Genomic DNA, 13,701 nt, shown 5'->3' on the forward strand with positions numbered 1-13,701 from the left:
GGTTCGAAAAATTATGCTGGTTTTCGGTGAAAATTTTAACGGCAGATGAGAGATTTTGAGGTGATACTGTCGCTTTAAGGACTTCCCACGCAGTGGGACGTCGCGCAGCACTCCCAGGCGCCGTTGTCAGCCTGTTTCAAGCTGAAAACCTCCACGTCAGGCTCTATTGATCCAGGGCATCGTGAGAGAACAGAGAAGTTTCAGAAGAAGTCGGTTTTCAGCATTTTATCCGGATATTCCAGTGGTTACAGTAGATTTTTTTAATGAAAGACGTGCGGACGGATTGCAGCATCGGCTCGCAGCCGCCGCAACGCTCCGCCACAGGAAAAACACCTCTGTGGAAGCCTTAAGGACAAGTTGGAACATATCCAGCTGTTAAACAATTTCTCAGATACTCACTACACTGAAGCCATCAAAAGCCGCCTGGATTTACAAATGGTTATCAACACGGAGGTTTTTTTCCTGTGCCGCTGCACCGCACCGGCTGCATCCCGACGCGCGGACACGTCCGCACGTCTTTCATTAAAAAAATCTCCTTTAACAGTGGAATATCCAGATAAATGCAGAAACCGACTTCTTCTGAACTTCTCTGTTCTCTCACGACGTCCTGGATCAATAGAGCCTGAAATGTGGAGGTTTTCAGCTTGAAACAGGCTGACGACGGCGCCTGGGAGCGCTGCGTGACGTCCCACTGCGTGGGAAGTCCTTAAGCGACAGTATCACCTCAAAATCTCTCATCAGCCATTAAAATTTTCACCGAAAACCAGCTAAATTTTTCGAACCGTGTCCACTTCGATGTGCCTCACAGGTTTAGAAAAAATTTGATCAAACAAAGCGCCAGTCTCTCGCAACTTCTCAGACAAAGGAATTCCGACGAGGGGCTGGACGACTCCTCCCACAAGGAGTGCTCACAGGCGGATGACGTCACCGACAGGCGTGGAAAAACTCACACATGCGCACGAGGGTTCAAGCATGTCTGACGTAAAAACATATGAATGAAATCATATAGTTTTTGAAAAAAATAAAAGGGACCTATACTTTGACAGCCCTCGTGTGTGTGTATGTGTATATATATATATATATATATATATATATATATATATATATATATATATATATATATACACACACACACAGTGTGTATAAAACACTTGAAGGTATCATAATAGTGACATGACAGTCATGAAAGTGTTATAAACATGTCAATGTCATAAATGTTTATAACTGCTGTCATTAAGTCATTTTTATATGACCTTATATGGTTTTTATAATGACAAGTTGACATTTTTGGGTTGTCTTGATTATAACAACTTGACTTTAATCAAGTGACATGATCAAGAAGTTGTCTTTTGCCTTTTTGGTCTTTGGTTGTATGCCAACTTATCGAATCTGAAGAGGAAACATACCGCATTGTTCCGGAAAAAAATCCAGAAAATCACAATGTATGTTTTTTTTTTTTATATATATAATTTATTTGTATGTTACTGCTGCAAATAAGTATTTGAACACCTGTGAAAATCAATGTTAATATTGGTACAGTAGCCTTTTTTGCAATTACAGAGGTCAATCTTTCCTGTAGTTTTTCACCAGGTTTGCACACACTGCAGTAGGGATTTTGGCCTATTCCTCCACATAGATCTTCTCTAGATCAGCCAGGTTACTGGGCTGTCCGCTGAGAACCACAGAGTTTGAGCTCCCTCCAAGAGTTCTATTGGGTTTAGGTCTGGAGACTGGCTAGGCCACTCCTTGGTTATCCTGGCTTTGTGCTTCGGGTCATTGTCCATGTTGGAAGACCCATCACGACCCATCTTCAGTGCTCTGAGGGGAAGGAGGGTTGTTCCCCATAATCTCGCAATACATCCTCTCCTTAATACAGTGCAGTCGTCCTGTCCCATGTGCAGAAAAACACCCCCAAGCATGATGCCTCCACCCCCATGCTTCACAGTAGGGATGGTGTTTTTGGGATGGTACTCAGCATTCTTCTTTCTCCAAACACGGCGACTGGAAATTAAGACCAAAAAGTTCTATTTTGGTCTCATCTGACCACATAACCTTCTCCCATGACTCCTCTGGATCATCCAAATGGTCATGGGCAAACTTAAGACAGGCCTGGACGTGTGCTGATTTAAGCAGGGGAACTTTCCGTGCCATGCATGATTTTAACCCATGACGTCTTAGTGTATTACCCACAGTAACCTTGGAAACAGTGGTGCCAGCTCTCTTCAGGTCATTGACCAGCTCCTCCCGTACAGTTCTGGGCTGATTCTTCACCTTCTTAGGATCATTGATACGCCACGGGTGGGATCTTGCATGGAGCCCCAGTCCGAGGAGATTGACAGTCCATGTTTAGCTTCTTCCATTTTCTAATAATTGCCCACAACAGTTGATCTTTTTTCACAAAGCTGCTTGGTAATTGCCCTGTAGCCTTTCCAGCCTTGTGGCGGCCTACAATTTGTCTCTGGTGTCTTTGGCCAGTTCTAGTAGTTGGAGTCTTACTGATTGTTTTGGGGTGGACAGGTGTCTTTATGCAGCTAACGACCTCAAATAGATGCTTCTAATTTGGAATAATAAGTGGAGTGGAGGTGGACCTTTTAGAGGCGGACTGTTATTAAAAAATCATACATTTTTTTTTTTGTATTATGTTCACAGTGGACCATGCACACCTAAGATGAAAATTTCAGACCCCTCCATGATTTCTAAGTGGGAGAACTTGCAAACTTGCAGGGTGTTGGAAATACTTATTTTCATCACTGTATATACACTCAGCAAAAATATAAACGCAACACTTTGGTTTTGCTCCCATTTTGTATGAGATGAACTCAAAGATCTAAAACTTTTTTTGTGGGTTATGGTATGGGCAGGCGTCTGTTATGGACGAAGAACACAGGTGCATTTTATTGATGGCATTTTGAATGCACAGAGATACCGTGACGAGATCCTGAGGCCCATTGTTGTGCCATACATCCAAGAACATCACCTCATGTTGTAGCAGGATAATGCACGCTCCCATGTTGCAAGGGATCTGTACACAATTCTTGGAAGCTGAAAATGTCCCAGTTCTTGCATGGCCGGGCATACTCACCAGACATGTCACCCATTGAGCATGTTTGTACCAGTTCCTGCCAATATCCAGCAACTTCGCACAGCCATTGAAGAGGAGTGGACCAACATTCCACAGGCCACAATTGACAACCTGATCAACTCTATGCGAAGGAGATGTGGTTGCACTGCATGAGGCAAATGGTGGTCACATCAGATACTGACTGGTATCCCCCCCAATAAAACAAAACTGCACCTTTCAGAGTGGCCTTTTATTGTGGGCAGTCTAAGGCACACCTGTGCACTAATCATGGTGTCTAATCAGCATCTTGATATGGCACACCTGTGAGGTGGGAATGGATTATCTCGGCAAAGGAGAAGTGCTCACTATCACAGATTTAGACTGGTTTGTGAACAATATTTGAGGGAAATGGTGATATTGTGTATGTGGAAAAAGTTTTTAGATCTTTGAGTTCATCTCATACAAAATGGGAGCAAAACCAAAGTGTTGCGTTTATATTTTTGTTGAGTGTATATGTTTGTCTTTTTTACAAACCTGTATGAAAACAAATGTTAAAGTGAAATTGTGTGTGTGTGTGTTTCTTTTGTGTGTGTGTGTGTGTAGGAGTGGCGACATGCTCATGGTATGCGCTGCCTTGGAATCCCCAACACCGCTCACTTTGCCAATGTCACTCAGATTGAGGATGCCGTGTCTTGTAAGTTTTTAAAAAATACTTTTTGCCTGTATTATTTTAACATCCAGTTCAGGCTGCATTATATTATTGGTTCAGCATTCAGGGTTCGCACTGTTAAGAATTATCAGGGCTGGAAGCAAAATGGGCCGCGTCGCCGACCGAACGGTCCTCCGTAAAACTCGATCCACCCTCCCTTCATTGCACATGCATCATTTAGGAGCACCAGCAGAGTCATTTCTGAGCGTCAGCAGCTATTCACTGATTATCACCTTGTTTCTGCTTCAAACTGCCTTCCAGTCATCATCTATCTCAGCAACAGATATCTGAAGGTTTTGTACAACAATCATTTCCACATGAATTCAGCATTATTTCATCATAAAAGACAGTGGACCAATCAGAGTGCCACAGCCACACATCTGAGTCTGATGCGCTGCTGCGGCGCCCTACGTCATTTCAGAGCGTTAGCAGCATTTTACAGATTATCACCTCTTTCCACTTACAACAGCCCTCGTTTCTGCTTAAGTCTGCATATACACATTCTTGGCCGTTGATCACGTATGTGATGATCGGGGCCGAGGCGTCAGGTGTCCCCAGGAACTGCTGCAACCTGTTACCACGCGTTACGATTAATAACACGTGTTGCTGGATAATTATCAGGAACCATTACACACAGTCAAGATTAATGTTCTGCTTGTTGCGCACTATCGCGCATAACAGCGCATCGTTAAGTTCTGTCACGTTGTGAATGGGCGAATTGTCTCCACACACACCCATATTCATCCAATTGTCAGTTGCTGAACAATTCGAATCGCTCCAGTTTTAAAATCCACAACAGAAGAACTTTGTGATTGCATGCTTAGTTGGGCTCTGTGCCATGGAGTGGCGCAGAGAGGAGGAGGGACTGAGGAGAGCCAGATGTGTGCTCCACCCTGCTTTCGTCTCGCTCGTTTTCGCGCGAGGAGGCATTGGAATAAGACTTTGAGCTGACTTGGCGTCACTGTCCTTCTTCAGCATACGCAGCAATGAAACTGAATGCGGTGCAGCAGGGTATAATTGTGCACGCATCAGAGAAGAACGCTTTCCCGCTCCATTAAGGATCACCACTTGTCAAGACAGATCAACACGCTCAGTAAGGACCTCCACGACATGAGGTGAAATGAGGGTGGTGCGTGACATTCGTGGAAGATTTTTTGACAGCCAAAACGTGCTCCACAAATATCACGCACCAACACGCACTATTCTCATATGTGCTGCTGCAGCGCTCTGATCACTGCCCCATTTTTTATGATGAAATAATGCTGAATTTATGTGGAAATGATTGTCGTACAAATGCTTCAGATATCTGTTGCTGAGATAGATGATGACTTTAGTGCAGTTTGAAACAGAAACGAGGTGATAATCAGTGAATTGCTGCAGAAATAACGCATGCGCAGTGAAGGCAAGGGGGCCGATTTTTAGAGTGTTAACCCCCCAAAATGTGAATCAGTTGCAAATCGTGAATTATCCACAAACCGTTAAATGCCAAACGTGAATACTGAAAAACACGAGTCTTGCCAAACGTGAATATCATTCATTATATATATATAATATATATATATATATATAGATATATATATATATATATATATATATATATAATTTTTTATATATATTTATTCAATTTAAGTAGTTTATGGATTTCAGTTTACGGATCAGTTACTGTAGGAATCTTGATCGCAATCCCTATCACCCGCAAAAATGATTTTTTTTTTTTTTATGTTTTATTTTTGGCTGGGGTCACTACAGCCTGAGGATGTGATCTGAGCAGCTCTACCACTGGTGTCAGGTGCTTGGACTCGCTGGGTGTGTCCCGCTCCAGGACAGTGTCAAGTGAGGAGCTTGACTGGGACGAGTCCACCTGTCAAACTCACAGAGGACAGAAACCTCCCCCTCCGGTAAACGGCTCAATAATCTTAAAGCGAAACATTGTAAAAAACAAACACTAGTTTTTAAACCTCAGGAAGATAGACAGCGAGCTACAACCTTATTTTTGTTAATGTAAAGGACTGCATTATATAGCACTTTTCCATCTGCATCAGGTGCTCAAAGCGCTTTACATATAATGCCTCACATTTACCCCGATGTGAGGGTGCTGCCATACAAGGTGGTCACTACACACTGAGAGCAATTAGGGGATTAAGGACCTTGCCCAAGGGCCCTAGTGATTTTCCAGTTAGGCTGGGATTTGAAACGGGGATCTTCTGGTCTCAAACCCAACGCTTAACCACCTAGGACCATCACCACCCCATCACTTATTTTTATCTATATGAACCGCCCTCTAAGCTTGAAAAAATGATATTGACCTGAAACGAGCAGGCGGCTGTGAAACTGAAGCTTAAGGACCGTCTACAAAGTGCAAAATAAGACACCAGAAAAATATTCAATAAATTCAGGTGTGGTATCACCAAGTTAACTGCCACACATCAGTGGAGTCCTGCTGGATATACTACAGCAATCCGTTAGGAATAATGTCATTGTGGAAAGACTTTGGAGGAATTTTGTTTAAATTTTCAATAGCATCAGTGTTATTCGTTGTAGTGACACAAAATTTTCTGCACACAGCAGTGGTCTCTGGCTGCATTACAGCACTCAGTTTGGAAAAATGTGCAAAAATGGAATTTTTGTGATTTTTATTTTTATTTTTTTCCCTATTTAAATAAGTCATAAATTGAGCAATAAAATTCACTCAATTTTTGCACATTTTTTAGATAGATAGCTTTTATTATCATTGTCATTACAACAACGAGATGTCCGCACTCACATTCCGCATCAGCTCCAAGGTGTCATCCAATTTGCGACTGAGTTCAAGAGTCAACGCAGTCTGAGAATGCACTGCCTTGCCGACCTCGTTAATCATGACGGACAAGCGAGGGGCCGTGGTTCTTGATGCCGCCGTCTTGCCAGTTTTCCGGTAGATCAGGGCAGCACATAAGCCAAAAAGTACCAGCTCTGCTACCATAAGACCAAAAATGAATAAATCCTCGATGTCCTCCACAGAGAAAGGCGCCAAGCATGCCACACACCAGGAACTCCAGGAGTTGAGGACATAGCCCACAGGATACGTTCCATCTGGGCAGGCAGGATCCCCCGGTCCTGACCTTCTTGTAGAAAAAAATGGTGTCAATAGCATTCAGAGACCAGCTGATCAATTCCATGGTTAATCCAATAGTAGTCCAATAGATCCAGAATCCAATATAGTTTTGAGGAATTCACAAGTCTGGTGAAGTAGGGACTTGAAGGTTAAAAGCAGAGAGATAAGGGAGAGTGGAGGAGATGCGACCACCCTCGTCGGCGTCCCAAGCTGAGCATTTTCAAGCTGAGTGCAGTCGTATAACCAGCAGGAGACCACTGTGTTCAATGAATTCAGTGACACTGCTGAATTTACTGAATATTATTTCTGGTGTCTTTTTATACTTTGTAGACTGTCCCTACGCTTCCGTTTCTCTGCTGCCTGCTCGTTCAGCATACTCTCACTCACGGCAACAGCTCAGGCATTGGACGCTCTCGTTTTGGCCGAACAACAATATACAGTTTATGTATATTCTGCTAGTACGCACCCGCAGCCGACATGCTTGATGAATTCCTGCGCAAAAAGTAAACTGAAATTCATATACTTAAACTGAATATATATATATATATATATATATATAAATGTAAAATCAATCATGAATGATATTCACGTTTTGCAAGAACCCATTCATGTTTAGGGAGAAATTTTTTGCAGTATTCACGTTTTGTAATAAATGGTTTGTGGATAATTCACGATTTGCAGCTGATTCACATTTTGGGGGGTTAACGGTGGGCCAATCAGTCGGTGACACCGTGAGTGACATGCATTCAGAACATTCAATGAATAACATCTGTTTGGTTTGATTCTCCTCGCTGCCATCAGTGAGTCACTGTGTCTGTTCCTCTGTCTCCTGTCTGGAGGAGGAGGAGTGGGTGGGGAGTGTCAGCCTGCTGTGTGTTTGATCATTTGTAAAGTCCACTGGACCCTCCAGAAAGTTTGGAAGAATACAGTAAAACTCACCTAAACTGTATGTTATTTCAGACTAACTGGATATAAACTGGATATTCGCTTTCACCGGACAATGCAGACGTCCCAATGCTTTGGTGTGGTTTTCCATGTCCATTACACCGTATATACCGGATTTTGTATAACGGATTGTCGCTCACATCAGACAAAACGTCCCGTCCGATCACAATACATTTCCATTTAAAAAAGAAAAAAACTTCACATGTACTGGAAGAAGCAGACTGGACGTGCCCAGTAACAGAGGTACAAAATATTCAGCGCTGACACTCAACAATTTGAGGAAAGTGGGTACTGTGCTGGAAATTATTATTCTTCTTTAATTTCTGGATGTGTTTCAAATCTGCAGTGATTAACCATTACTTAAGAAACCTTGGCCGATATCAAATCTATCATTTTGCTCTAAAATTCTGGAAAAAGTGGTTCACGACAGCTCGTAGACTATCTTACTGAGAATAATCTCTTTGAGCCACTGCAGTCTGCTTTTAGAAAATATCATTCCACAGAGACGGCTCTCACTAAAGTGGTGAATGATCTTCTGCTTGCATTGGATTCGGACACACTACGGTTCTGTTGCTGTTATCTCAGTGCTGCATTTGATACAGTGGATCATCATATTCTACTTGATAGGCTGGAAAATCATTTTGGGATTACTGTGAGTGCCCTTGCATGGCTGACATCATACTTGACCAGTCGTTCTCACTGTTTTGTACAGTAACACTACCTCTAACCTTAGTGACATGAAATTTGGGGTTCCACAGGGTCCGTCTTAGGCCCCCTACTTTTCTCACTTTATATAGCACCCTTGGGCACTATTGCGGTGTTTTGGGATTACCTTTTACTGCTATGCAGATGATACTCAGTTACATGCCGATAACTGCTAGTAATCTCGTTCACATTAAATCCTTAGAATTGCCTTGCATCAGTGAGAAGTTGGATGTCTAGAAACTTCCTACTTTTAAACTCTAAGACTGAAATGATGGTTCTTGGTCCAGTGAGACATCGGCAACAATTTGACCAGTTAACGCTCAGCCTCGGCTCGTGTGTCATACATCACACTGACAAAGTGAGAACCTTGGGTAGTTTTTGATCCTACATTGTCCTTTGACCCCACATTAGAAATATTACGAGACTGCTTTCTTCCACCTGCGAAATATAGCGAGATTCGTCCCATTCTGTCTTTGGCTGATGCTGAGACCCTGATCCATGTGTTTATCTCTCTAGACTGGACTACTACTGTTCTGTTTTCTGGTTTAGTCTCGCATTAGGGCTCTCCAGTTGGTGCAGCCAGACTTTTGACAGGAAGCAAAAGTTTGACCACATTACACCCGACTTAAATTAAAGCAGAGAATGGCGGACAACTCGCTACGTGGCGCGGGGATAAACTTCACCATCACATTTTGGATTTTTTGCTTTGAAGGGAAAAGCAGAACTGGACATGTCGAAAGCTATTTGTAAAATCTGTAATGCACATGTTGTGTACTGCGGAAATACAACAAACCTCAAAGCCCACCTAGCAACACCATCCTGAAGTAAATGCAGAGCTTCCAGCCAACGTCCTGCAGCAGCAAGCAGCAGCACTGAAGCAGCATTTTCCAATCTACCCAGCATTTCTGACAAAGCGAAACGCATCACAAAATCAATCACGGCTTTATTTGCCTTATAGTTGTTGTGGAAAATACAGGTTTCAGTAACATGCTATACACCTGGAGCCGCGATACGTGATCCTTCCAGAAAGTATTTCTCTGAAACAAAGGCTCCATTTGAGTTTTCAGGTGCTCAGTTCAGGTGCTCTGTTTGTGAATTTTTTTTTTTTACAGCCTGACTGAACAGAACAGTTAATAAGCTACAAAATAACTATTTTTGTTTGTGTATTATACATTTTATTTACTACTTTTGAAGTCCAGGGTTTTAAAAGAGACTTTGCAAATTCAATTTAATAAAGTTAAGGCTCACATTTGAGTGTTCAGGTGTTCTGTTTGTGATTTGTTTTTTTTTTTAAAGCACGACTGAACAGAACAGTTAAATAAGCTGCTAAATATATATTAAAAACAGATTCACATGTGATGTGTATTTTTCGGGCCTTTGGTATTGTGCCTCCTGACCCCAAATGACATCATTATGCAACTTTTTCACTGGTATTAAAAAGCTAAACTAAGAATCCCAAAGATCTTCAATATCGTACAAATCACCCAAAAAAACATGATAGAATTGAGTTGGGGAAAAGCATATCGTCCCTAGAAACCATTTACCACTGTTTACCTGCGGTAAATTGCAATGACACCCACCATGCGACGAACACTTTAAAAGTTTACATGCATGTCTATTTCATTGCATGGCCCAGAGTTGTGGACCTGGAGAAGCGTAAATCAGGCTTAATGATTTAAGGTACCACTCTGCAGTGGACTTGGCAAAAAGTGACTCGACCAAATGTAACATTTTAATGCACATAATGCCCATCGCCTTTTTAAGGCAGGCCTTAATTTTTTTCAAAGTTTTGACCCACCTTTAAATAAAGCAGGTCCCGATTCAAGGTCAGGCCTTACTTGAGGCCTAATTGGTGCTGGGGATTCCCTGTGGATCATTCAAATCCTCTTGACTGTAATTAATGTGTAAATACATAAAGTAAAGCAGATTTTGTCAGTTTTTTAATATTGAGAGCATTTTGGTTATAATGGAAAAAAATTTGCTGGTCCACCTGAATCCATTATAGTGAGTATTATTGTAAGTGGAATTGGTTACTTACATTTTTCTTACAAACTAACCTAAAAGCCACACGTACTGAACCACATTGTTTAATCACTGCTCATTTAAAAGTCAACAGAACTTATACATTACACGCCACGCGACTAGTCGAAAATTAAATACTAATATACTGCAGCAGAAATTATCCGACACAAAAGAGTTAACATTTGCATGTGGTCTCGTGTTTAAAGTGTCTTCATCGCGCTCTGATTAAAGACACTGTCTGTGGACTTTTCAGCACAGCAGCAGTGCTACAACTATCCATATTAATGTGTTTCTAACATTTTAAACATTATTTATGGCAGTACGTTGGATTAGTGGTTTTACTGTTGCCTCACAGCAAGAAGGTCATGGGATCGATTCCCACCTGTGCCTTTCTGCGTGGAGTTTGCATGTTCTCTCCATGTTTGTGTAGGTTTCCTCCCACATTTAAAGACATGCAGGTTAGGAGAATTGGAAACTTTATAATTGTCCAGGTCTCCCTTACAAAAGAGCTCCCGATCTCAATGGGACTAACCCTTAAAATAAGTTAAATTAATAAAAAAAATATATATCTAAACATAACAGCAAATGACATGAAATATACAGAATTATGAAATATGACGTATGCATCATATTTAAATTTAATTTCTTATAACATTAAAAACATTACAAAACTTGAATTAATTTTACTCTGCTTCACTTGAACAAAGTTCCAGCCAATCCTGAACATGCAAAAAGATTTACTTCTGTTTCTGTTGCCTTTTTCAAATGTAAACTACATAATTTCAGACACACTTTGCTTTTATTTCACATTTGTCACTTTTTTCTGCACACTGCAGCACCCCTTAACTCTTGACATTAGCAGCTCTATGGATTGAATAAGCGAAGTGCGCATCTTGGCCACGCAGTGCATTATGAGTATGCTAAGTTTTTCGGCTACCAATCCACATTCAAAGACGGCGGAAAGCAGCGAGGAGTGCTATGATTTGGACCATTTCAACCGCTGGAAAGTTGACGATTTAAAGTGTTTTTGTAAGCTCCGCGGATTGTCTGTTACAACCAGGACTACTACGGTAGTGGACAGAAATGGAAAAGAGCTGTGCGCTTGCCGGTGCTGCATCGGTACAGAAACTACCATTGGTGCTGACAAGGAGGAAAAGAGCTGCTGTTGAAAATGACTACCATCCTTGTTTAATTGGAGACAAACAAATTTCTGACCCTTTGAAGGCAACTGACGGATGGTTAGATGAAGTCCAGGTCTGTAACTGTGTATTGCAGAATATTTGCTAAGCAGGATGAGAAATCGCTACTTCGCCGGCTTTGTTATGACTACAAGAATGTGGCCTCGCATATAACTTCTTTGGGTGTCATGTTTGTTTGATAAGTTGACAGACATACAATGATATGTGCATGCCAGTTCATTTATAGAACATGTCATTTACAATATTGACATGTCGCGCCATGATGACATGGCACAACATTACAGTCATAAGCCGATGCACAAAAACGGCACCATCAACCACATTATAATTTGGCACAGTTTCAGGATATTGACAGAATAAATGTGTGCAAGAACTTACGTCCATCTGGAGCTTTCTTTTCTGTGAGGAAATTATATAGAATGAACGGAGGTTTACAACCACATTTCTTCTTTCCATCTTTGGGTGGTCTTGGCGGAGCTTTGCAGTCATGTGTTTTCAAGCCTATAAACCGTTCTCATTTGAAAACACATGCGCACCTATCATTATTGTATGCGTCACTTAAGGCCTTTGAAACATCCCTGTAAGCCTTAACTTTAACAGCCCTCAAATGCTACCTATACGAAATTCAATGGTAGTGTGTGTGTTTGGTAGCTGGAATTTTTGACACACGCATGCGCAGATGTGTTGCGCACTTTGCTTATTCAGCACTCCTGCGAGGCGGTTTTGTTGTGTCGAGGTGCTGGGACTTGGCGCTGGGCCTCAGGACGCACACTTTCAGTAACAAGTGTGTTTCAGGACTCAGTATGCTGGTGTGCTCAACAGTCGGTCGATCGCAGACTGAGTTCCAGTCGCTCGCAGAAAAAAACTAAAAAAGTCTCACTGGACAGACTGGAGAGATTTAGTGCTGCTGTAAGGACTGATGCAGAAGGTGGCAGCAATACACCAATAAGAATGCTGGCTTGGGTAAACGCCAAAGAAAAAGAAAAACGCCGTAGAAGAAGAGTGAGGTAATGCTAAAAAATTTGAAGACTTATTTTCATCCAGAGTGGGAGGAGGAGTATTTTGTCATTTATTCGAATGCCAAATCCATCTGTCCTCCCATCTGCTTTAGCAAAGAAAGGGAAATCGAGCGGCATTTCAAAATTAGCCACAAACATCCCGGCTAAATCACCTCTGCACTCCTGAAAGTCCAGGAATTGAAAAGTGGCTAGCAGCAAAGTGGTCCATAAATAGAGGGCGTGATGGATGTGGCGAACAAGACTGCGTGTACTGTTTGGGCCAGTAGTCTGCAGAAGCGTTTATTCTGTGTGCAGCTGGAGGAGACTGCATATGGGAAAAGGCTATTTACACGACTGAGGTGTAAAATAATTTAGTACACTCCCATTTGCACCACCCTCATCTCCACAAACTTAATATATTAGAAACTTTACTACCGTGGTGCAAATTAACTTTATATACCCTTATTTGCACCATGATTTGGTAGTTCTCGATTTACAACCGCTGTGGTGTAGTTAAGGACTTAGTTTCTACCATATTTGCGTCACCTGGTGTAAATAGCCGGTCTGTGCGCAGACATTGATCTGTTGCTGCACATGGAGGTAAATTTCTGCAACAGTTTTTGAATTGTTGCCCAAAATTAAAGAATTCAGAAATGTTCAAACCATGCTAATTACAGTGTATATCCATAGTTATACACTGACAGCCGCGGCTCTTATTTAAACTTTTTTAACTATCAAGTAATCAAATAAAATGCACAGTGCTGTTTCATATTTCTTTACTAGCAGACCTGACTTTTCTGAAAGCAGCAAAATGTTCCATGCATGTTCCATGGACCAAAATGTCCTTTTGCACACTTCAGTTTAACCTTTTCTGTAATTCTGCATTTAGATTCCTCAAGTAACTCAACCTACCAAACATTGCATTGAGCTTGAGGCGTTCCGAGCAGGTTGTGCAAAATTCAAAATTT

General features: G+C 41.7%; 1 protein-coding gene across 1 annotated transcript in view; it reads left to right on the forward strand.

The window, feature by feature from the left end:
- Positions 1-3,910, forward strand: part of LOC117502351 (splicing factor 3A subunit 3-like) — a 42,706-nt gene extending 38,796 nt beyond the window's left edge. Inside the window, exon 13 of the mRNA XM_034161387.1 lies at positions 3,665-3,910. Coding sequence (XP_034017278.1) covers positions 3,665-3,910 — 246 coding nt within the window. The remainder of the gene's footprint in view (positions 1-3,664) is intronic.
- The last annotated feature ends 9,791 nt before the right edge of the window (positions 3,911-13,701 follow it).

This window comes from Thalassophryne amazonica, chromosome 20 (assembly GCF_902500255.1).
Source record: "Thalassophryne amazonica chromosome 20, fThaAma1.1, whole genome shotgun sequence".
Taxonomy (NCBI): domain Eukaryota; kingdom Metazoa; phylum Chordata; class Actinopteri; order Batrachoidiformes; family Batrachoididae; genus Thalassophryne; species Thalassophryne amazonica.